This window comes from Lampris incognitus, chromosome 15 (genome assembly GCF_029633865.1).
Source record: "Lampris incognitus isolate fLamInc1 chromosome 15, fLamInc1.hap2, whole genome shotgun sequence".
NCBI lineage: Eukaryota > Metazoa > Chordata > Actinopteri > Lampriformes > Lampridae > Lampris > Lampris incognitus.
The window spans coordinates 8,954,959-8,980,822 of NC_079225.1; the positions used below are offsets into that span (position 1 = coordinate 8,954,959).

Here is a 25,864-nt window from a genome sequence, read left to right on the forward strand (position 1 = left end):
TAGGGAAGGACATAATAATGTTTTTGTGAAGAGAGTAGAAACGTTTCTCAACTCATTCATTCATTCATTCATTCATTCATTCATTCATTCATTCATTCATTCATTCATTCATTCATTCATTCATTCATTCATTCATTCATCCTCAGCTGCTTCTCCGGGGTCGGGTCGCGGTGGCAGCAAGCTAAGTAGGGCCCTCCCGACGTCCCTCTCCCCAGCAACGCCCTCCAGCTCCTCCTTGGGGATCCCAAGGCGTTCCCAGGCCAGATTGGACATGTAGTCCCTCCAGTGAGTTCTGGGTTTACCCTGGGGTCTCCCCCCAGTTGGACGTGCCCGGAAAACCTCCCTCCAAAGGAAGGCGCCCAGGAGGCATCCTGATCAGATAGCCGAACCACCTCAACTGGCTCCTTTTGACGCGAAGGAGCAGCGGCTCTACTCCGATCTCCCTCCGGATGTCCGAGCTCCTCACCCTATCTCTACGGCTGAGCCCAGACACCCTACGGAGGAAACTCATTTCAGCCGCTTGTATCCGCGATCTCACCCTTTCGGTCACTACCCAAAGGTCATGACCATAGGTGAGGGCTGGAACCAAGACTGACTGGTAAATTGAGAGCTTTGCCTTCCGACTCAGCTCCCTCTTCACCACAATGGTGCGGTACAACGTCCGCATTACTGCTGATGCTGCACCAATCCAGCTGTCAATCTCCCGCTCCATCCTACCCTCACTCGTGAACAAGACCCCAAGACACTTGAACTCCTTCACTTGAGGCAACAACTCATCCCCAACCCGGAGGGAGCAATCCACCATTTTCCGGTAGAGAACCATGGCCTCAGACTTGGAGGTGCTGACTCTCATCCCGGCCATTTCACACTCAGCTGCAAACCGCCCCAGTGCGCGCTGGAGGTCACGTTCTGATGAAGCCAACAAAACCACATCATCTGCGAAGAGCAGAGATACAACTCGGAGGTTCCCAAAACGGACACACTCCTCTCACCTTGGCTGCGCCTTGACATCCTGTCCATGAGTATCACAAACAGAAACGGAGACAAGGGACAACCTTGGCGAAGTCCGACACCCGCTGAAAACGTGTTTGACTTTGCGCCGAGAATGCGGACACAGCTCTCACTTTGGTTATACAAGGACTGGATGGCTTGTGGCAACTGCCCCGGTACCCCATACTCCCACAGTACCCCCCACAGAGTGCCTCGGGGTACACAGTCATAATCCTTCTCCAAGTCCACAAAACACATGTAGACTGGCTGGTCAAACTCCCATGTCCCCCTCAGCACTCCCGCAAGGGCAAAGAGTTGGTCCGTTGTTCCACAGCCAGGACGGAATCCGCACTGTTCCTCCTGGATCCGAGGTTCGACAATCGGTCGGAGCCTCCTTTCAAGCACCCTAGAGTAGACTTTCCCAGGGAGGCTGAGCAGTGTGACGCCCCGATAATTGGAGCACACACTTTCTCTATTCTCGTTTGTCACATATTCTTTGAAATGGAAATGAATAGTTTAGGCTGTACTATCAAAGTTACCATTAATCATATTGTTATGGTATTATTATTGATACTGTTCTGTCACCAGTCTTGATCTCTTAGAGACACAGAGAGCCAGCAGCACCGTTTCCAGTGTACAGGAGTGTGGGCAGGCCTCCCAGACACACGCAGCCGCGCGCACGCGCGCACGCGCGCGCACACCTTCATTCACAGGTTCACAAGTGCATGTACTCACAAGCGGAGGAGACAGATCTAGTAAGTGGAGGACGCTGCTGTGTGAATGTAGGTTAATGCACAGCGCTGCTGCTGCTGCTCTGCTGCCCATACGGCCGAGTGTGTGGCGCAGCAGTCAAGCAAAATGTACACGAGTAAGTAGAGGGTATAGGGAGTATCCCACTATAACGCACGAGAGATGGAGTGAGAGAGAGAGAGAGAGAGAGAGAGAGAGGAGAGAGAGAGAGAGAAGGAGGGAGAGAGAGAGAGAGAGAGAGAGAGAGAGAAAGAGGGAGAGACAGAGAGAGGGAGAGAGCAAGACAGAGAGAGAGAGAAGGAGAGAGAGAGAGAGAGACAGAGAGAGGGGGAGAGAGAATGAGAGAAGGAGAGAGAGAGAGAGAGAGCGAGAGAGAGAGAGAGAGAGAGAGAGAGAGAGAGAGAGAGAGAGAGAGAGACTGGAAGACAGAGACTGCGATCTATTTTTAGAGACAAAGTGGGTGCTGACAGTCTTCTGAGGAGTGTGGACATCTCATTGGAGGGTGGATGGCATTGTTACCATGGATACAAGCAGCTGCTCATTCAACGTTACCAGGAACTGCGAGAGATTAGCCGATTGTATATCAGATCTGTGTGCCTATGTCATTTATTACTCTAATTGCCAGCTTCTGCAGGGCATAAATCATAATTGCAAGGCGGTAATTTCACCGCAACGATCATGAATATTCAACACTCCGAGGCCAAAGTTTAAAGCGCGATGATTTTACGATTTTCAATTTCATCATGACACTAGATTAAAAAAAAAAAGGGGGGGGGAGGGGACGTAATAGATCCCATGAGAGGGAGGAGCAGCCCTACAGTTAGACCACTCGTCTGATTTGCTCTTGTTTTACAACAGCCGTGCCTCAAGGCTTCCGCCCAACTATATGCATTCATTAATACTGAAGACGCCCCGATCAATTATTGATTGGGAGGGTGCATCCGTTCTGCAGCGCAGCTCGCACCTTCCTCCGCTCTCTCTGTTGTAAGCCCCCCCCCCCCGATGAGAAGGAGACGTGTTCCTCATTCCCCCCCACTTCCTTTACGTCATTCGAACACTCGGTCATGGCTGTTCACATTTTAGATGGTCAACGAGCCTCGTTGGTGGCGTGTCCAACATGGCTCGGTGGGTTGCTTGTTCTCTGCAGAGGACGTGACGGCGTTGCAGGATGTTCAGTGGGAAGCTGTAAGACCCCCGGCGGGCTGACTGCAGAGCCGCAGCATCAGCAGCAGTAAGAACACCGGTGAATACAGCAGCATCCGGGAGTCATGTTTTTCCACAGGCTACATGCTAAACTATTCAGGAAGCATGGGGCAGAGTCCACTGTGGTGGAAAGGCCTCGAAATGGCCACTGGGAAGATCCCCACGCGGTCCAGAGGATCTGGAGGCTGGATGACATGGACGGGAGGATGCAGAGGAGGAAAGGAGGGGTAAATTGGTTCTGGCTCCTACCAGATGTTAGCCACTAATAACACAGCTGGCTGACTAGACACGAGAGAGGGATAACTGGATAGACAGATTTACAGTTTCATTTAGCAGACGCTTTTATCCCGAGCGACGCACGTCTCCTCCAGCAGTAGGAGTCTAAGCCACGGACTCTTACTGGAGACTCGTCCCAAACGGGGCTTGAACCCCTGATCTCCGGCGGGAAAGCCAGCGATATGAGCTACTGAGCTATCCAGCAGCCAGAGAGACGGGGTTGTTGGGTATGATCTGCATGGACAGCTTTCCTTGCTCGGGTTAAGGTTAGGCATGTACCGGGACAATTTCTGGTGGACCGTCAAAAAAAACCCCACACAGGCCCTGTGTGCCTGTCATTCGGGGTGCGCATGGGAGAGTGCTGCGTGCGGGTTCCGGGACCGGGTTCACTGGCCAATCACAACCAAGTTAGTTAATGCGCGTTAACATTCTAGACGCAGAAGCAGCGCGCAGCAGTGGCCAAAGCAAGCCATACGCCAATTTCACGCCGCGGCCATCTTGGATTTAAAAAAAACCAAGTGGTGGGAACTTAGCCACGCCCCCTTCTTACTCAATCGGAAATCAATGCAGCCGGGGCAGAGACCGGAGAGGACTGTGCAGACACAGGCCATGTTGAGAGGAATTGAGTTGGAGCCCGTTGCAGCTATACAGTATGAGGAAGTAACTGGACACTCGGTCTCCACTTGCGGTTTCGCCATCAACCCCAGGCGCCCCACATTTGGGTGCCTCCCCTGACCGAAAGGCGGTGGATGACTCCGGTCAGCTTCAGGGACTGCTGGAAATCACGTGTCCTGATGTGGACAGCTTTGTGGAGTGCAAGTACCTTTCTCCAAGACCGGCTGGATCTTTTGCTCTCAAACACAGCCATGGCTACTACAATCAGATGATGGGACAAATGGGAATCACAGGGATGATGTGGTGGGACTTTTTGTGAAGTGCCGAGATGACTACCACCTGGAGCGAATCTACTTTGATGCGGAGGAATGGGAGAATATGAAAACTAAGCTGGATCTTTTCTTTTCCAGTACTTTCTGCCTCTGCTGTGCCAGTGAGGAGAGACACACACACAGGGCTGTATTCAAAGAAGCTGTTTAATCACAATAAAATAAAAAATAAGATACATTTCATTTTTATACTGTACATTCAATATTCATACATTAGATTGTCCCATCTACAATATTTTCATTCTTTGTCCTTTAACTTTAACAAAACTGTTGGTTCATTTTAAACTAAAATATGTTCTATCAACTGTCATTCTGTTGTAGCAATAAACTGGAACCCGCTACCAACTCAAATCATCAATTGTTTACATAACTAAGATAGTGATTGCTCATCTCAAGGTGCGGGCTAAAAAATGGGACTGTACTGAAATGAAGTTAAATATGTTTCAATCTATCTAAGGTTTGTGTGCACTATTTTCTTGTCAGCTGAATTGAACAAAGGTTTAAAACAATGGTCCCTGAAAATGTGTTAGGAGAGCACACACAGTCCACAGTTGGTTGACTGTTCCACTTAGTGAAAGGGGTATGACTCCATCAAAAATGTGGTACTCCTTTATGCGTCTTATTGACCGTTCGACGTGTATTCTCAAGCCAGCAATACTCTGTGTGTCTGTGAGCTCATCACAGCTAAACTGTCCACTTGGGCCTATAAATGCAGGTATGACAAGTTTTACATCTATTTCATCGAGCAGGTCTTTGATAAGGAAGCCCTTATCGGCCATGACCTCATCACCTGACTCGAAGAGGTCCAGAACACCTGACCTCTTAGTTATCTCCTTATCAGAAATACATCCGGTGTATAGATTACTTACCAGGCTAACTGACCCTGAGGGAGTGATCCCAATTAGGGATTTCAGTGTAGTGTTACTTTAATAATGGGAGTAAGTCATGGTGTTCAAAACCTTCGAACTAGCTGTCTCGATGTGGCTCTCTGTGCAGTCTAGCATCACTCTTGTGTTTGGGTAGAATTCCCTGAATACTGGTGGCATTAGCTCGTCTACTGCTCCTCTACTAGGCCATATTGGGAGGGTCCCTAACATAAAGAGCAAATAGTTGGCCCACGTCGTACAGTTCCTGCTGACTGTGGCCGGCGACACATTGAATCGTACAGATAAATCCAGCGCAAAAAAGCCCTGCCTCACACGGCTCAAGAACAGGAAAAACTGATCAATCAGCGATAAATGCTCTGCATGGAAGCCAGACACAGAAATGTCTTCTAGGTTATGGCTGTTGCTTTGCATTTGAGTCCATCGCACCATGGACTCTGCAGTAGGCTGTAAAGCTAGGAAGAGTGCTTTGATGGTGTGGTAATCCTTAAAACCAGTGTAAAACCTGATCAGATTGGGCGCACACTGGAAGCGTTCTAGACCAAAACGCTCACTTTTCAGCTTTTTATTTTCGTCCTCCAGGAAAGCGATGCGTTTCTTTACTGCGTCCAGCTGGTCTTCCACAGAAAGGGGCTTCACGTCGTAGTCATGATCAGGTAGAGTCGCCCAAACCTCACTGGACACATGAGGATATGTCATACATGTGGGAAGCAATATAAATCCACACATTTTCCTTTTATCAAGATGATGTGTCAGAACAGAGCTATCCACTATTGAAAGATTAGTGAATATATATATATATATATATATATATATATATATATATATACAGATTTATCTCTTTCCCTTCTTTGATAGGAGTTGCAGGATGGTACACAGCAGTACGACATGTTGCTTCCAGCAGTGTTTTCAATTAAGTAAGAAGGGGGCGTGGCTAAATTCCCACCGCTTGGTTTTTTTTAATCCAAGATGGCCGCGGCGTGAAATGGGCGTATGGACAAGAAAATGTCCAAAAGTAAAGGAGGGGCTGAAAAATGAGAGAAAACATGAAGCAGGTATTAGAGGCACAGGCTTCCAAATGTAAACAAGTACGAAACCGTCCAGACCCACAGTGCACCGGTGCTGCGCCTGTAGGTGGAGCAAGGCAGCGTTTAGTGAGAATGGCGGGGGCCCAGCAAGTAGCGACCATGTTCCGGGGGTTAGTCATATTATTGTAACGACCACGGATGACTAGACTCGCTAGCCCTTGGCAAACGGGTCGGACCCTTTAGTCGACTGGTTAGCGCAGGGGCGACCCGGGTTCACGTCCTGGCTGCGGTGGTTCCCGGCTGCCCCCCCGAATTCGCTACATTGGTGTCCGGAGTGGGATGGTGAAGCGCGTGCCCTCGGAGGCGCGAGGGAGCTGGTATGCTGAAGTGCGGGGACGCGCTTCCCGAAGGAGCGGGGGTAGTGCAACGACCACGGATGACTAGACTCGCTAGCCCTTGGCTAATAGATCGTACCCTTTAGTTGACTGGTTAGCGCTGTCGCCCGTGATGCAGGAGACCGAGGTTTGCGTCCAGGCTGCGGTGGTTCCCCGTTGCCCCCTGAATTCGCTACGTTATGTTCCGGGGATTAGTCATATCCTAAAAGTGTCACGAGTAAAACTAGGCTAACTATACAGCTAGCTAGCTTTGGCATGTCCTCACCTCTGTAACGTTGTGTTGTCCTCCGTGTGCCCATACATCAGTTTTGTGCTCGCCGTGGGGGGGGGGGGGGATCAACCTACTGTTTGGGCATCAGCCCCCTCTAGTGGCCAGCAACGGTATTTAAGAGCGGCAGACAAGCGGTCAGATGGACGTGAAATTATAGGCTAGGCTGCGTGTTCCGTTAAAACTGCTGTAACTTGTGGTCACAAAACGACCCCACTGATAGGCCACTTAAGCCGTGCTGATGGCGTGTTCAATATACACTAACTGGCCACTTTATTAGGTACACCTTGCTAGTACCGGGTTGGACCCCCTTTTGCCTTCAGAACTGCCTTAATCCTTCGTGGCATAGATTCAACAAGGTACTGGAAACATTCCTCAGAGAGTTTGGTCCATATTGACATGATAGCATCACGCAGTTGCTGCAGATTTGTCGGCTGCACATCCATGATGCGAATCTCCCGGTCCACCACATCCCAAAGGTGCTCTATTGGATTGAGATCTGGTGACTGTGGAGGCCATTTGAGTACAGTGAACTCATTGTCATGTTCAAGAAACCAGTCTGAGATGATTCGAGCTTCATGACATGGCGCGTTATCCTGCTGGAAGTAGCCATCAGAAGATGGGAACACTGTGGTCATAAAGGGATGGACATGGTCAGCAACAATACTCAGGTAGGCTGTGGCGTTGACACGATGCTCAATTGGTACTAAGGGGCCCAAAGTGTGCCAAGAAAATATCCCCCACACCATTACACCACCACCAGCAGCCTGAACCGTTGATACAAGGCAGGATGGATCCATGCTTTCATGTTGTTGACGCCAAATTCTGACCCTACCATCCGAATGTCGCAGCAGAAATCGAGACTCATCAGACCAGGCAACGTTTTTCCAATCTTCTATTGTCCAATTTTGGTGAGCCTGTGCAAATTGTAGCCTCAGTTTCCTGTTCTTAGCTGACAGGAGTGGCACCCGGTGTGGTCTTCTGCTGCTGTAGCCCATCTGCCTCAAGGTTCGACGTGTTGTGCGTTCAGAGATGCTCTTCTGCATACCTCGGTTGTAATGAGTGGTTATTTGAGTTACTGTTGCCTTTCTATCAGCTCGAACCGGTCTGGCCATTCTCCTCTGACCTCTGGCATCAACAAGGCATTTTCGCCCACAGAACTGCCGCTCACTGGATATTTTCTCTTTTTTGGACCATTCTCTGTAAACCCTAGAGATGGTTGTGCGTGAAAATCCCAGTAGATCAGCAGTTTCTGAAATACTCAGACCAGCCCGTCTGGCACCAACAACCATGCCACGTTCAAAGTCACTTAAATCACCTTTCTTCCCCATTCTGATGCTCGGTTTGAACTGCAGCAGATCGTCTTGACCATGTCTACATGCCTAAATGCATTGAGTTGCTGCCATGTGATTGGCTGATTAGAAATTTGCGTTAACGAGCAGTTGGACGGCTGTGCCTAATAAAGTGGCCGGTGAGTGTAAGTCTGTGCCTCCTGAAATGTGTCCTGGAACAGACTTACGCTACTCCCCATTGCGCAATTATGTGTTAGATGTGCATGGAGGTGTGCAAATGTGTGTGAGCATCTCATTGTTTCTGCGTATGTTTTTGTGTATGGAAATGTTAATGATATACACTGGAGATACGTGTGGGTGTATAGACAGATGGCTAGATAGAAGGAAAAGTTGGTGCGAGTGGGTGACAGAGAAAAACAAAAAGAAATGAGAGACAACAACACAGAAACTCAAGGAAGCTGGCCAAGAAGACACTGGGCACGTGCACGTCGTGTGAATGTGTGTTTGTATGGCTTGTCTGGGAATAAAGGAAGAAGGGGTGGAGGGGCTTTTAGGATGCGGGGACGAAGGACAACGCCGATGCAGAAGGCCCTAAGAGAACGGGAGGGGGAAGAAGAAGGGCGGAAGGGAGGATGAATGAGGGGTTTCAGACACTCCTCCATGCCCGTCATGTCTGTCCCCGGAGGGTCGTTTTGACAAGGTCAGAATCTGCCATCAGCCCACTCTCCTGCAGACAGCCAAAACACGAGCACCATCTATTGTTCTCCTGTGGTCCAGGGTTCTCGGCCACGCCCACGTATCCTACGTGTCCTTCCGCCAGCATGGCTGCAGTGCGTCCAGGTCTGGAGCAAGAAGTCACCACACGCCAACAACGTAGCACGATTTTACTTAACGGCAGCTGCAAACAAGAGTCTTGTATTCAACCCAGAGCCTTGAAGGAGCTTTGGAATAAATGTGTATTAAATGGCATCCTCTTTCAATGACGTATTGTGTAAATTGTGCAACGTCCATTGCACGTTGTCTGTCTTGGGAGAGAGACCCCTCCTCTGTTACTCTCCCTGAGGTTTCTTCCTGTTTTTTCTCCCTGTTAAAGTTTTTTTCTCTTTAGGGAGTTGTTCCTTATCTAAGGACAGGATGTCATGTTAGTGTAAAGCCCCTTGAGGCAAATTTATAATTTGTGATATTGGGCTATATAGATAACATTGACTTGACTTGACTTTCCTTTGGTATTTTACTATTTGGTAAAATCTTTTAAACTTATATTCCTGTTTTTTTAAACTTATATCCCTTATTTTGTAAATTTATATTTTAATTATTATCTTAATAGTTATTGTATATATTTATATTTTAAATATAATTATATTTAATTAAATGTATATTTAAAATATAATTATATTTCATTACATTTATATTTACAATTATATTTTAAAATATAATTATGTATATAATTATATTTTAATAATTATTTAACCATTGGCTTATATTTTTAATTTTTTAAACATATTCCTTTTTTGTATATTTTAGTTATTATTTTGATAATAATTATCTATTTTAAAATAAAATGATATATAATATATTTTAAAATATAATTATATTTATTTAAATTTACATTTAAAATATAATTATATATAATTATATCTTAAATATAATTACATTTAATAATTTGATTATATTTAATAATTTTAAAACTTATGTTCCTTATTATTCATTGGTTATGTCATGCTCCATGTATGAACGAGTGAGAGTATCGTGATTGCAGTCATACTCTCACTTTATTTTCGCATCATATAGTATGTACTTCCTCAGCGTCCCTGCTCCTGCAGAACAACACATCACTGCCGCACACGAGTGCTGCTGAGCTTTCATCAGCTTTTTATGTGGGACCCCTCGACTGCTGTGTCAGCTATCGGCCCTGGTGAAGTGGATTCCCTCTGCTCCAGACTCAGGTTCTGTGCTCGGACTCTTGAATTGACGGTATATTGGATTGGAATCACGGCCCCCTTTCGCCTTGCATTGTGTCTGTTCTGCTGCATCTTTTCATGTTCCGAGCGGCCGTTCACGACAGTGTAGTGCAGCCACCTTATCCCGGGCACGTGGTGATACTTGTAGTGATGTATTCAGAAAATATTTGCTGCCAGTGGAAAGAAACTTGCACCAAGCACATTGTTAGCTCTTCACCAACTTTTGTGTTTGGCGTGGTGACAAACGCAGGGCTGGACGGCTCCCTTGGGTTGCCATGAAGATTAGTTTGTTCTTCCTTTGTCCTGCAGTTTGCAGCCTCTGCAGTGCCACTCACGATTACTGCCTTCTCCACAGTCCTCCTCCTCCTTCCCCTCGCATCCCGCCATGTGTTGAGCAGAGAGATCCCACCCGGACAACACAGCAGCACGTTTGTGAACGGCACCCACACGACACAACAGCGAAGAGGCACATAGACACTTCATAACCCCCTCGCTCTTATGCGAGATAACCAGATAACAGCTCTCGACCCTGAGAGGAGCCAGTGAGGGCGCTGACAGGGCGGAAAGAAAAATGACACTCCTCTTTGGACGGGTAACAAAGGATGATAAAGGTCAAGGGGAGGAGAATGGAAGAAACAAAGGGGTGAGGGGCTAAAATGGCTTGGATGTTCACTTCCACTGCGAGCTTTAAATGGATTCACAGTTCCTGGCACTTTCTCATCGCCCTCCCTTTGTTCCCTCCATCCTGGCCACTGGGGGTTCTTCTCTTAGCTTCCTTTGTGTTGCCACACGGTATCGGTGTTGCTACTCAAGGTGTTGTGTATTTCCTGCATGACGCCTCAACTTGCCTTAGAGGCAAAACATAAAAAATAGTCCCTCAAGGCCTGCGCCACGCTGATCACTTCTGTGATCTGTTCCAAAATGCTATCCATCCATCCATCATTATCCAAACTGCTTATCCTGCTCTCAGGGTGGCGGGGATGCTGGGGCCTATCCCAGCAGTCATTGGGCGGCAGGCGGGGAGACACCCTGGACAGGTGTCCAGGCCATCACATGGCCAACACACACACACACACACACACACACACACACACACACACACACACACACACACACACACACACACACACACACACACACACAACTAGGGACAATTTTACATTAGCGAAGGATAGCTAAAAAAATCTTTCTGTAATGCTAATTTTGGCCACGTTAGCTAATGAGCTAAAGTTGATAAGATAAGATAAGATAAGATCCTTTATTGTCATTGTGTGCACACAACGACATTTCATTTGGTGACTCTCAGACCAGCAGCTCTAGAAAAGGCAAATATATATAAAAAAACAAGATAAAACAAGGAAAAACAACATTTAGTATAATATAAGTGAGGTAGTAAAAATGATGATGAGACAATAAAGGATAGCAGCAGCTTTTAAAGTTCAAAATAGTGCATGGGGTTACTGCACATAGTTGTCCATATTGCAGCGGCTTTAGTACCAGTTAGTCCTCAGCAGCTATAGGCAGGTGTGAGTGTGTCTGTTTGTGTGTGGGGGGTGGGGGGTGGGGATGTAGAGGCTACAGCTCTGGGGAAGAAGCTGTTCCTCAGCCTGTCAGTCCGGGTTTTGATGGTGCGGTATCTTTTTCCTGATGGCAAGGGAAGGAACACGCTGTGACCTGGGTGTGTTGTGTCTTTGCTGATGTTAATTAGCTCTGAACTGTCGCCCAAGTTCATATTAACTTGCCAGCAAGCTAACTTAGTTAACTGACTAGCTAGCTAGTTTGTTAACGCTTGTGATCGGATCACCCAAGAAGCATGTTAATGCCATATGTGAACAGGGCCCAAGTTAGCTAACGGTAAGTTGTACCGCCACACTGGAGCTCGACAACACGATAGATAAGACATAAACTTAACAAATATGACCTCACTTAACATCAACGCAACTGTACAATTATGTCAAGTTGAAAAATTAGCTATCTGTTGGTGACAACACAGTAACGTTACTCATTCCAAAAAGCTGCGTTTCCAATATTGCAAATACATGACGAGGATCTAGACACTAGTATATATTGCATGTAAACAACAATAAGTCCTTTAGCAGTCTTCTAAAATAACTCGGTACAACGTTAGTTGCCTTCACTTCCCTCAGTCCAAATGTTGGGCAAGCAACAAATAGTTGCTTGCTGGTTGTCCATCGTGCCCGATGATGAGCATCTTCTTCTGTTTGTGGGTCCTTTGAGGACCCAGATAGCAGAAGATACCTGCGCAGCAGAGATGGGTTTTAAAGTGGCATGGGGGGTGCGCTTCTCCCAACGCCACATGACTTGATTGTAGAGGAGATGGTTCCGATGGCAAGGGGGATCCCTAGACGACCGGCACCTCCACACAACTGCAGGGAGCTGCCGGAAATCCAGTTTTTCGGAAACCGCCTCGAAGCGTGCCGCCACAGCTTGCTTTTCTGTTGGGGTGAGCTCCCTTAGCCTTATGTCTTCCAGACTCACCCACAAGGCAGCGGGGCAGTGGTTGATAGGTGCCAGGGCGTGTCCACCAGGGTGGGCCTGCACACCATATCTCTGGGGCCCACTGCTGCTCCGAGATCCCCTGCCCAGTTAGCCTGGGGCCGCAAGACCCCAGTTACCACGTGTGGCCACGGGGAGGCCTGGCAGGAGTCTTGGTGAAGGAGAGGCTATGTACTGGCAAGGGAAGGCTTACACGCTAGGACGCTTCCCTATTCGCCACAAAGGCTAGCCAGCGGCAGCAAGCTAAGGGCAGGAAGGACACAAGCGGGTTGGAAGAACACATGCACCTTCCCTCCAACTACACACTGCTGCACTAGACGCATCACAACACCCTGTGTGTATGTACACACACACACACGCAACAAATAGTATTCAGGAGCAGATAGGGGGCAGTCCACAGGTCTGCCCTCTGTGACCCAATGATGAGCATCTCTGCTGCTGAGTGAATGGACCGGAGAGACAGTACAGATGAGGGAAGAGGAGAGAGGTGGCGCACCGGGGGCATCCCTCACATGGTGAATCCATCATCCCCTTGTTTGCATCTTGGCATGTGCACAAGTGTGTACACACACACACACACACACACACACACACACACACACACACACACACACGTGATTAGACAGCTTGCTGGGCCAGATGGCCTCTGAGTGTGGAGCAGTTAAGAGGCACCACAGAGGGTTGGCTTGACTCCTGAACCATGACCTCTGTCCTGACTCCAGACAACACGTGCGCAGATGAGGGCTGGACACAGACGCCGGGTGTATTTGTATATGTAGGGAGAGAGAGAGCGAGTCTGTGTGTGTTTTAGAGGGATAATGGGGAGGGGGGGGTAGTTGTGGACCTTGGTGCTGAGATGTTGAGAGGGTTTTGCATTGTTTCAACCACGTGTAGCCTGGAAGAGGGGGGGGGGGCTTATTATTCACTACACCTCACCCGTTTTTATTTTGTTTTTTAATTGGTGATATAAATCTGGGGAGTTATAATAGCTGTTACCATGCCGGTGCTGAACCTCCATGCTGGCTCTGCAGGTATGGCTAGTCCCATACGTTAGCCGTGAACACGTGACGCCTAATAGACATGTTGACTTTAGCTTTATCAGTCAAGGAGGGGTTACTATTTACAGTGAAAAGGGGCGCTCACTATCGGCGTCGCCAGGTCGTTTTGCCGGGACGTTTTGAGTGCAGCCCCGAATATAATGTTAAAAATAACGTGTGTGAACGTCCGATAGTCTTCGTAACATAACAGCCTGTCAACATAAAGGCAAGGCGCGAAACTAACTCCGCGCATGCGTGGGAGGGTCGCCGAGTCACATGACGCGTTAAAGCCGGAAGAGACGAGTAGAGGAGGAATGCATGGATGTAGTATTTCCCCCATAGACCACCGTTGTAAAAGAGACGCCTGTAAAACTGTTGACAGGACACCTGCAGCTATAATCATGGTCAATTATTACCCTGTGTATTGTATATTTTGAAGCCATGGCGTTTTAAACTTTAAAAAAAATTTCAAAGCGCAGAAAAATCTTTTTTCCCCCCCACATGACGTCACGGCTGTGTACGAGCCCTCTACGCGCGGCCATGTTGTGTCTCCGGAACGAGGATCTTTAACTATTATAACGTTTAACACGATCTTACTTTTGGGAGCATTATCTTCATTGTTGGTTGGTGTTGCCGTTTGTATAAATACATGCATGGTTTCAAGTCCACAGTAAGTCCCCTAGTAGTCTTAATTTGTGCATCCATGAAGTCCGCTAGCATAGCGTCCACGAACCGCGCAGCGCCGGATCCTGCACGCGGCTCGCTCGTCCTCATAGCTAGAGGCATGACGGGAGTAACACTACTGCGCATATTCAGCAGGCCGCGTGTACCCGGAAGTAACCCGGAAGCCGGAAACCTTTTCGGCGTATGCGCCAGGCGAGCAATTCCCATAGGAACGAACAGGCGCCATTTTAGATGCGGTGTCGTGTGTGCATCGTGGAGGAATGGCGGAGCGTGTAGGGGGGGGGGGGGGGACAACTCAATCTTTTTGGACTTTTTCCAAAAGAGAAGGACGGGTAAGAATTCAGCCTATGTAGTAACTTTTCAGTAATGGTGGAAATTGCCTGTTGATTTGTGATATGAATTGGATTCAGCACCTACAATCACGACGAAGAGGATCTCGCTTCCGTACCCGTCTGATCCCACAGCACGCATGCTGTTATTGTCCTTTAGCGGGGTTTTGGTACAGGGTTAAACAACAGATTCTGAGGTACACATTTCAATTTTTCAATGATTAAGACATGTACTTTTAATGTAAATAAGGTGCCAGAGTGCATAAAAAAGCGTCAAAACAGAGCTTGTTTATTAAAACAAAAAAACTCTCTGGGGGAGTACCCCCCCCCGGACCCCCCTACAGAAGTCGGGGCTAAGCCCCGAATGTCATGTCCTCGAAGCGTCTCGGTGCATGCACACTCACCCCGTATTCATGACAGCACCAGGAGATTGGGAGCAGACCTGTGTGGCATCAGTTTTATCACACTCTGGTATGTGTGTGTGTGTGTGTGTGTGTGTGTGTGTGTGTGTGTGTGTGAGTGAGTGAGAGATTTCTCTTTGTTCCGTTCTGTGGTTGCTTAGTGATGGGTGGGCAAACACACACACACACACACACACCCACCCCCACCCACCCCTAAAGCATGTGCATGCATGCATACACACACATATACACACTGCATACATATATACATGCATGCATGTGTAGACACATGAACACACACTACAAAAAAATGCTTACACACACTGACCTTGCAGCTTGGCTGTAGGGCCTGTGTGTGTGTGTGTGTGTGTGTGTGTGTGTGTGTGTGTGTGTGTGTGTGTGTGTGTGTGTGTGTGTGTGTGTGTGTGTAATCTGCATCATAACCTGAGAGATGGGAGGGTCTGCTATGTTGGTGGATTTCAACAGCTGGTGGACTCATCATCCATGTACAGTGCTGACAGTCAGATTTAAAAAAGAAAAAAAGATTAGTTTGGCCTCGGGGCTTAAATGTACGTTTCACTTGGCTTTATCTTTACGTAGTCCCTGTAGCGCTGGTCAGCAGCAGCGCCTTCATACATGTTGTGTGTACGGTGTGGAGCACGAGATCAAACACAATGCTAGCAAGAGAAGAGTGTTGTCATGATCTGCAGAACCAGAGGTCAGTCATCTAAAACGTGCTGGTTTAATTTGTCTGATGATAATCTTGGGGTCTCTAATAAGGTGAAATATCTTGGACATTATATTACTGAACAAATGATGATATTTATAGGCAATGCTGCATGATGTACGCACAAGCACACACGCTCTCATGCAAGTTTAGTGTGTGTTCAGTTAGTGTGAAGATGTCTCTGTCCAGAGCATATTGTACACCACTTTATACTGCACACCTGTGGTCACGCTACATATTGTACACCACTTTATACTGCACACCTGTGGTCACGCTACATATTGTACACCACTTTATACTGCACACCTGTGGTCACGCTACATATTGTACACCACTTTATACTGCACACCTGTGGTCACGCTACATATTGTACACCACTTTATACTGCACACCTGTGGTCACGCTACATATTGTACACCACTTTATACTGCACACCTGTGGTCACACTACATATTGTACACCACTTTATACTGCACACCTGCGGTCACACTACATATTATACACCACTTTATACTGCACACATGCGGTCACACTACATATTGTACACCACTTTATACTGCACACCTGTGGTCAAACTACATATTGTACACCACTTTATACTGCACACCTGTGGTCAAACTACATATTGTACACCACTTTATACTGCACACCTGTGGTCACGCTACATATTGTACACCACTTTATACTGCACACATGCGGTCACGCTACATATTGTACACCACTTTATACTGCACACCTGTGGTCACGCTACATATTGTACACCACTTTATACTGCACACCTGTGGTCACGCTACATATTGTACACCACTTTATACTGCACACCTGTGGTCACGCTACATATTGTACACCACTTTATACTGCACACCTGTGGTCACGCTACATATTGTACACCACTTTATACTGCACACCTGCGGTCACGCTACATATTGTACACCACTTTATACTGCACACCTGTGGTCACGCTACATATTGTACACCACTTTATACTGCACACCTGTGGTCACGCTACATATTGTACACCACTTTATACTGCACACCTGTGGCCACGCTACATATTGTACACCACTTTATACTGCACACCTGTGGTCACACTACATTTGGTACACCACTTTATACTGCACACCTGTGGTCACACTACATATTGTACACCACTTTATAATGCACACCTGTGGTCACGCTACATATTGTACACCACTTTATACTGCACACCTGTGGTCACGCTACATATTGTACACCACTTTATACTGCACACCTGCGGTCACACTACATATTGTACACCACTTTATACTGCACACCTGTGGTCACGCTACATATTGTACACCACTTTATACTGCACACCTGTGGTCACGCTACATATTGTACACCACTTTATACTGCACACCTGTGGTCAAACTACATATTGTACACCACTTTATACTGCACACCTGTGGTCAAACTACATATTGTACACCACTTTGTACTGCACACCTGTGGTCACGCTACATATTGTACACCACTTTATACTGCACACCTGCGGTCACGCTACATATTGTACACCACTTTATACTGCACACCTGTGGTCACGCTACACATTGTACACCACTTTATACTGCACACCTGTGGTCACGCTACATATTGTACACCACTTTATACTGCACACCTGTGGTCAAACTACATATTGTACACCACTTTATACTGCACACCTGTGGTCAAACTACATATTGTACACCACTTTGTACTGCACACCTGTGGTCACGCTACATATTGTACACCACTTTATGCTGCACACCTGTGGTCACACTACATATTGTACACCACTTTAAACTGCACACCTGCGGTCACACTACATATTGTACACCACTTTATACTGCACACCTGCGGTCACACTACATATTGTACACCACTTTATACTGCACACCTGTGGTCACACTACATATTGTACACCACTTTATACTGCACACCTGTGGTCACAGTACATATTGTACACCACTTTATACTGCACACCTGTGGTCACACTGCATATTGTACACCACTTTATACTGCACACCTGTGGTCAAACTAGACAAAAGCAAGTTTACAGAGGCTTTGAGTAGATTATAATGATGCTATGAGAGTACTACTAAAAAGACCCAGATGGTGTAGTGCAAGTGAGATGTTTGTGGCTGCAGGAGTCAGTACCTTCCAGGCTCTTCTGAGAAATCGCATGTATAAATCTATTTGCCGGCTCAATGACTCTGATAATGTAATCATCAAGGGTTTAACTAATATAAGATTGATTCAGTGCCACATGCTACCAATCCAGGCAGTGGTACCCATTGGTGCGTGAAGGGGGGTGGGGTCTGGAGGGTCTGTAGCCCCCCCCCCCCCGGTAGTGGCAAGTGGCTGTGGAACATCTTAGACCCAACAACACGCAAAATAAATAAATAAATAAACCATACCTTTACTTTAAGCAGTGGGCGGGGCTGTGTGGAATGTACATTTTTAATAATAACGGGAGTAAACCCTCCACTCCTAATCTGCTACACACGCGCCTTACAAACATAACAATGACGTCACACTGTAGCGACCCGGGGAGGCGGTCGCTCTGGCTGTCGGCGGTTCTGCGCTGGGGGAGCGCAGTGGCTGATGGGACTGTTAATGTTAGATTTAAAATTGTGTTTTAATGATGTGGTGTTCGTGTTGTGGTTATTCTTGTGTTGTTGTTTTGGGGGTTTGACTCAGACTAAGTAGGAGGCCGTTTACTGACTAACTGACTGTAGGACTGTGACTGGGACTGATGTTGTGACTTGGGACATGGGGAGGGGGGGGACTCGTTAACGTTGCCAGTTCTGGTCGGTGTGAATAAAAGAGCACTTCCGGGATGGTGCGGTGTATGGGGCACGGGAGTTGTGATTAAAAAGATCCCCGCCTCTCGACTCATTCTTCCTCGCCGGCTCGCCACAATACTTTTGGTCTTAGTTGGCAGCCCCCAACTTGAAACGTCTTCCCGCGCGCCTGGCGGGACCATTGGTATAGCTGCCTCCTTGTAAGACACTGATTGGTTCCTTTTATATTGTTATTTTGTTTACTTTATGTAGTGTAATGACCACGAATCACTAGACTCGCTAGCCCTTGGTTAACGAGTCGGACCCTTTAGTCGGCTGGTTAACGTAGTCGCCCGTAGTGTGGGAGATCCGGGTTCGCATCCCGCCTGCGGCGGTTCCCGGCTGCCCCCCGGAATTCGCTACATTGGTGTCAGAAGTGGGATGGTGAGACCGTGAGGCCATGGGAAGCGCGTGCACCCAGAGGCGTGATGGAGCTGTTATGCTGAAGCGCGTGGAAGGGGGCAGTGTAATGACCACGGATGACTGGATTCACTAGGCCTTGGCTAACGGTCAGACCATTATTGTAGTCACCCGTGGTGCGGGAGTCCCGAGTTCGCATCCTGGCTGCGGCGGTTCCCGGCTGCCCCCGGAATTCGCTACATTGGTGTCAGAAGTGGGATGGTGAGACCGTGAGGCCATGGGAAGCGCGTGCACCCAGAGGCGTGATGGAGCTGGTATGCTGAAGCTCGTGGAAGGGGGCAGTGTAACGACCATGGATGACTGGATTCACTAGGCCTTGGCTAACGGTTGGACCCTTTAGTCGACCGGTTATCGTAGTCACCCGTGGTGCAGGAGTCCCGGGTTTGCATCTCGGCTGCGGCGGTTCCCGGTTGCCCCTCCGAATTCACTACATTTGTTCTGTATGACATCTGTCCATCTTTGGTCCAACAGACAAAGAGAATCCCTTCGTTTCCTTTTTGTCCTTCTTTACTTACCTGCAGTGTCTTGGTCAGCACGGTTTGGTTGAACTGCAGATCCTGCACCAGATAATGCAACCTGACAAAAAAGGGAACAGCTTATGAGTAAATGGCTGGCAAATTGGTTCATTAACACATTATTCTTTTCACACTTATGCAGTGAAAACCCAAGTAGGAAATTCAGATGCAGAAATTGAGTCTGTAAGTAAAATAAACAAGTACGTTGCGAAGTAAAAAACATTCAATTTGACCATTTTTAGCCTCTTTTGTGTTGTACACTGGCTATTCAAATGCACCTTGACAACACACTCTTCTCAGAGTGGGGACTGACAGGACGTTTATCCAGTGCCCTGGATGAAACCACCAAACCGCTGCGTTAACTAGCCTAAAGGTCCGCACCAGAGACAAGAGGAAACCTAACAAGTGACGGTGTGCAGTTTTTTTCAAACTCGGTGGGGATTATCTAGACTCCGATTATAAAACTAGTCCCTAAACCTAGATTATTAAAAGAATAAATGATCCCTGCCTGTGAAGGGAGCTCCTTGTGAATTCGCGCTACGCTGGTGTTAGGCTTAACCTGCACTTCGAGGGACAGTGGCCCGTTGGGTTGAGGGTTTCGTGACACATGGATCGGAATGTTTCGGAGCTGCGGCGTATAGGCTGAAGCTGAACTCCCGACGGATCACCAGAACTATTTCTCTGAACGTTTCAGACATGCGGCTGTGAGGGAGCTGACGGTGAGGACCTGTAGTGTATCACGGGTTGTCGAGGGATTAAAGGACTATATGTCTCAGAGGAACGAGGCAAAGCAAGCAGCACAACACAGTGGTTGTATAACTGACACAAAAACGCTGTAAACTGAGGAATTATGTCACGAAACAATCAAAAGAAAAAGAAACTATTACACCCTACTGTTAAGCAGGACAAAGAATGATGGGAAAAGCTTTGACTTTTGACCATGGTACAAACTCTTCTAAACTCTTCTTCTAGTGGTTTGGATTAACAATATAATGCTCAGTACTTCTGTAGGAACATAACTGGCAGTTTGTGTGTGCATGTGTGTGTATATGTACGTCTGTCTCTGCACACTCCTTTGATATCACACACCCTCAGCAGTGTATCTGACAGTCCAAGTTCCCAGTCCCGTATGGTAGAAACAGACTCGTGTAGTGAAGCTGAATCTGGTTTTCATTCATTTGTGATGTGTCTAAAATGATATTTATTATTTATGTTTCTCTGTAGTGCCAACTGTCCCAGGCGCTGAATGGAGTTTCTGATAAAGCTAAAGATGCAAAGGAGTTTCTGGTTCAACTCAAGAACATGCTGCAGCAGATACAGGTAAGCCACTATGCAACACCATGCAACACTATGCAACACTATGCAACACCATACAACAACATACAACTCAATGCAACACAGTGCAACACCGTGCAACACCATGCAACACCATACATCACATACAACACCATACAACACCATGCAACACCATACAACACCGAGCAACACCATGCGACACCATGCGACACCATACGACACCATGCGACACCATACAACACCATGCAACACCATGCAACACCATACAAAAAAATGAAAGACTACTGAGCTGTAACATGAAAGATGATAAAAATATCACTGATATATACATATATATATATATATATAGTATATACTATAAACTACATACTATGTATTTAGATGTAAAAGCATATATTTTGTGGTTGGGATATCTATCTCAGAGCCAAGTCAAATAAAGGACAGAGGAAACCTAAGGACCTAAGGAAAAATTCTGAGTACAACAAAAAAATGCAAATAGGTACTTTGAAAAGCATAACATTTAGCATAGAGTAAGTGGGTTTATTTTGGCTAAATGCCCTTAGTTGACACTGTTCCACTTAAGTAACACTTTTTCAGTATGTTGTTTTGCTGGTCTTTGTATCGCTTCTTCTGACCACCTGCGGACTGGCCGCCCAGATGAAGCTGTCCATACAGGACTGGATGTGGCAGGCGTTCTTGAGGCATCCTGATGACATGCCCAAGCTAGCGCAGTTGGTGTTCAGTGACCGTGGCTTCTCTGCTCTTGCAGTTTGTCCTAGCAAGAAACTCAGCATGAGGAACACGGTCACGCCACGTGGTCCCCATGACTCGCTGCAGACACCTTAAGTGGAACCGCTCCAGCAACCTTAGGTGGCAGCTGTATGTGACCCAGGCTTCAGAGCTATATAGGAGAGTTGTGATGCAGATAGCTTTGTAAATGGCAATTTTGGTGTGCAGGTGGAGGTGTTTGTTTTGGAAGACCTTACATCGGAGTTTGCTGAAGGCTATAGAGGCTTGTTTGAGTCTATTATGAGTTTCGTGATCAGTGTTGCAGCCCTCAGAAAGGATGCTGCCCAGGTATTTGAAAGATGGAGCAACTGAGAGTGGTTGGTGCTCTATAGTGAAGACAGGCATAGTGGGTGGGGGGCTGGACCTCCATTGGCATAACATCTCAGTCTTGGTGGTGTTGACTGCTGTAGGCATTCACATCTGTAAGCAAGGATGGTTTGCAGGTCTTCTGGTGTGTGAGCTACAAGAGCACAGTCATCAGCGTACTGCAGCTCAAGGACCTGCACTGCTGACAACTTGGTGGTTGCCTGAACCTTCAAATGTTGAAGAGGTTTCCATCTAGCCTAAAGTCTATTGTGATCCCACCACTGTCTTCCAGATCTTTATGAAAAAGCTTTGTGACTCATAGGAGGAAAATGTTAAAGAGTACTGGTGCCAGCACACATCCCTACCTCACTCCAGTGCATGCATTAAAGGGCGCCGATTCCTGTCCTACTATGGCCACCTACTATGCCACCATCCCATCATGGAAATGTGACAGAATGTTCACAAATTTGCTCGGACAGCCAAACTTTCTCAGGATTTTCCAAAGCTCTCAATTCACAGTATCAAAAGCTTTGGAGAGGTTGACAAAAGCCGTGAAAAGGTCCTGATGTTGTTCGCGGCACTTTTCTTGTAGCTGTCTTACTGTGAAAATCATCCACAGCACTTATGATCTTCCTGAAACTGCACTGTGTCTCTGGCAGCAGATATTCTGTCAGGTGCTTCACCATCCTCCATAGCATGACCTTTGCTAGGACGTTGCCTGCAACAGCTAGCAGGGATATGCTGCGATTGTTGCCGCAGATGGACTTGTCACCCCTGTTTTTGTACAGGGTGACAATTTGAGCATTCCCTCCATTGTTGAGGGACACTCTCCTGGTCCCAGACCTGCAGAATGTACTGATAGATCATTCTGGTGTACAAGTATCCTCCTTGTTTTAGGAGTTCTGCTGAGATACCATCACTGCCATGGGACTTATTGTTTTTGATGGAGTTGATGGCTGCAAATATGTCTTGAAAAGTTGGCGAATGGTCAAGGTCTGGGATGAGTGGACGAATTGGCAGCTCTTCCAGGATGAATTGGTCAGTTGGCGAGTGCTGGATAAGCAGGGCTTCAAAATGTTCAGCCCACCTTGCCAGGATCTGGTTTTAGTCTTTCAGGGTTGTCTGTCAGTCCACTGATGGAGCAGTTCCTAGCGCCATACATAGTCTTTATAGAATTGTAGAAGTTGTGCATAGTTTGTCTGCCTTGTCATTTCTTATCAGTCACAGCACTACTAGTAGGCATTAAGAGTCTTACTGCTGGATGAAGAGGATTGTGTTTGAGTGGGGAAAAAAAAACTTAGCACGACTTTGCTTTGTGCACAAGCAGGAGAGCAGGGAGAGAGAGAGAGCAAAAGTGAGAGTGAGGGATGGATAGAGAGGGAGGGATGGATGGATAGAGAGAAGAGAAACTATATGAGGGAGAAGAAGGAAGCGAGTGAGGGTGAGTCTCAAACGCTCATCCTCTTACAGCTCTTAAGTGTGTCCCTCAGCGGAGGGATCCTGATTGGAAATGCCCACTATCTAAGACCTCATCTCGTCATCAGGGGCTTTACAGCTGAGATAAATTGCCCGTCTCCAACTGCCAGCCGCTGCACACAAGCCTACGGAGGCTTCCATGGTGTTTTTTATGTTGTGAGGGGTTGAAGATTTTCTCAATATGCTACTAATATGAGGTTTTTGAGCCCACTGTTTGAAGACCACTCTGAAGCCATGAGTTTATGAGCCACTACTCATAAGATGAACCCCTCATACACCTCAAACCATATTGTTCAGCTGGTTATGATACATTTTGTCTGTGTTTCACAGTGTAGTCACAAAAGTCATCAAAGTTAATAAAAATAAAAGGAAGAAAAACAAAAACCTAAACCAACCAGGAGACCTATGATGCTCCTCATGTGTAACTCACCCTCCCCTCCAGCCTTCCTGTGCAATGCAGCATTTGAGGGAACGATAGTTTCACTTGGGGTCATCGGAAAAAAGGGGATGAACCTTCTACGAATTTAGTAGGTGAAGGAAATACTATGCTATTTGCGGGGGTAAGGGTCTATTTTCATGCAAGTGCATATACCAGTGATGTCTTTTTTTGAGCTGCACTTGTGGTTTTTTGGTGACTCTCCATGTGCTGGAAGTGGGAGGAGAGGGGTGATAGGAAGTATGTCATTGGTGAGCTGATCTAGTGGTATGCTGCAGTGTTGGTGTCAAGGATGACCAGGATTTGCACAGTCCATCATTCACCTGCTTGGACCAGTTCAGCACCACATCACGCATTTTTGTCCCACTTTGGTGACTTGAGTTGGCAGAGATGCACCCAAATAGACCTCCATATCTTCATACGGGCATAGGTTTCCACCTCCTAAAGGGTTCGTGAATGGTCAACTATGGGTGTGACACCTACCACCACCTGTATCCACTGAAAGAAGGTTCAATGTTCATTAGAGAGAAGATGTTTGTATGAAGGAAGGCAAGTGTAACGTCTGATAAGATGCTTCTGCCACAGAAACTCATATCCGCAGATTGTGTCCTGTTGTTTCTTACGGACAATTTGTTGAAATAAAATCTCGTTCAAGTACGATTCTAAACTTTCCACAAAGAGATTCTTCTTGGGAGAAGCTTTTTCCGTGTGGAAAGTTCTGGAATGCACTCTCTTGCTTCAATCACCAAATTGGTGGAGCGTGCAAGGGAAGAAAAAGAGGAGCTCTGGCTGGTTCGTTCAACACCAGCCTCGATCTGCTGTATTCCGTATTCCTAATGTGTTGCTCCTAACACCACCCTGTTCCCGAATGTGCCCAGGTGCTGCCACGCACCTCCTGCCATGAAAATACCAAAATACCTGTGCACCCTGTGTTGTATGCCGCCTAACTGTGCTTTGCACCGTGCACCTTAGGCCCCCCAGTATCAACTCGAGATGCTGTCATATGTACTTGTACAAGGCCACTGGAAGCACCATGAAGACATGTCTTACAGATGACGACAAGGGTTGTACTGAGATGCAACTACAGGTAACCAGAAGTGAATCAACGCCAGTCCCCCCCCCCCGTTTTTCTCCCCAATTGTATCCGGCCAATTACCCCACTCTTCCAAGCTGTCCCGATTTCTGCTCCAGCTGCAGACTACCACATGCCTCCTGTGATACACGTGGCGTCGCCAGCCGCTTCTTTTCACCTGACAGTGAGGAGTTTCGCCAGCGGGACGTAGCGCGTGGGAGGATCACACAATTCCCCCCAGTTCCCCCTCCCCCACTGAACAGGCGCCACGACCGACCAGAGGAGGCGCTAGTGCAGCAACCAGGACACATACCTACATCCGGCTTCCCACCCGCAGACACGGCCAATTGTGTCTGTAGGGACGCCCAACCAAGCCGGTGGTAACATGGGGATTCGAACTGGCGATGCCCGTGTTGCTAGGCAACAGAATAGACCGCTACGTTACCCGGACGCCCCAGGTCAATGCCAGTTTGACAGATATGTTACACCCACTATGAGGACTCATGCACCATGCATGCATATTATCACTGTTTGATTTGCCTTTCAAGTTGAAATGTTCAGATTTATTTATTTGTTTGTTTGTTTGTTTGTCTACTGGTTTGTTTTTCACAAGTAACAGGGCTAAAGGAGGGTTGTGTGTTTGTGTGTGTGTCTCCAGGAGAACGGTGTGGAGTTCGAGGCGTGCCTGGTGGCCCAGTGTGACTCTCTGATAGAAGCCCTGACCAGACAGAAAGCCAAGCTGCTCACCAAGGTCACCAAGGAGAAGGAGTACAAACTGAAGGTAGGGCCTGTGGAGCTGGCTATCACTGTCAGTATAGCTCCCCCCCTCCCTCCCTCTCTCTCCCTCTCTCTCTCTTTTCTCTCTCTCTTGATCTTTCTGTTTCTCTCTCTCTCTCTTTTGTTCCCTCGTCTCATCTTTATGAAGCACAGTGTTTATCTGGTTATCTCCTCCACTCCTGAAATGACTGTTTCTCTCGCTCTTGGTCCCCACCCCCCTCTCTTTGCTCTTAAAGTCTTTTTATTTA

The 25,864-nt window shown here is 47.2% G+C and overlaps 1 protein-coding gene across 1 annotated transcript in view; it reads left to right on the forward strand.

Moving 5' to 3' along the window:
- The first annotated feature begins 3,008 nt into the window (after positions 1 to 3,008).
- The window catches only part of LOC130125490 (tripartite motif-containing protein 67), a 72,816-nt gene continuing 49,960 nt past the window's right edge, over positions 3,009 to 25,864 (forward strand). Inside the window, exons 1-3 of the mRNA XM_056295065.1 lie at positions 3,009 to 3,170; positions 20,689 to 20,784; positions 25,498 to 25,620. Coding sequence (XP_056151040.1) covers positions 3,009 to 3,170; positions 20,689 to 20,784; positions 25,498 to 25,620 — 381 coding nt within the window. The remainder of the gene's footprint in view (positions 3,171 to 20,688; positions 20,785 to 25,497; positions 25,621 to 25,864) is intronic.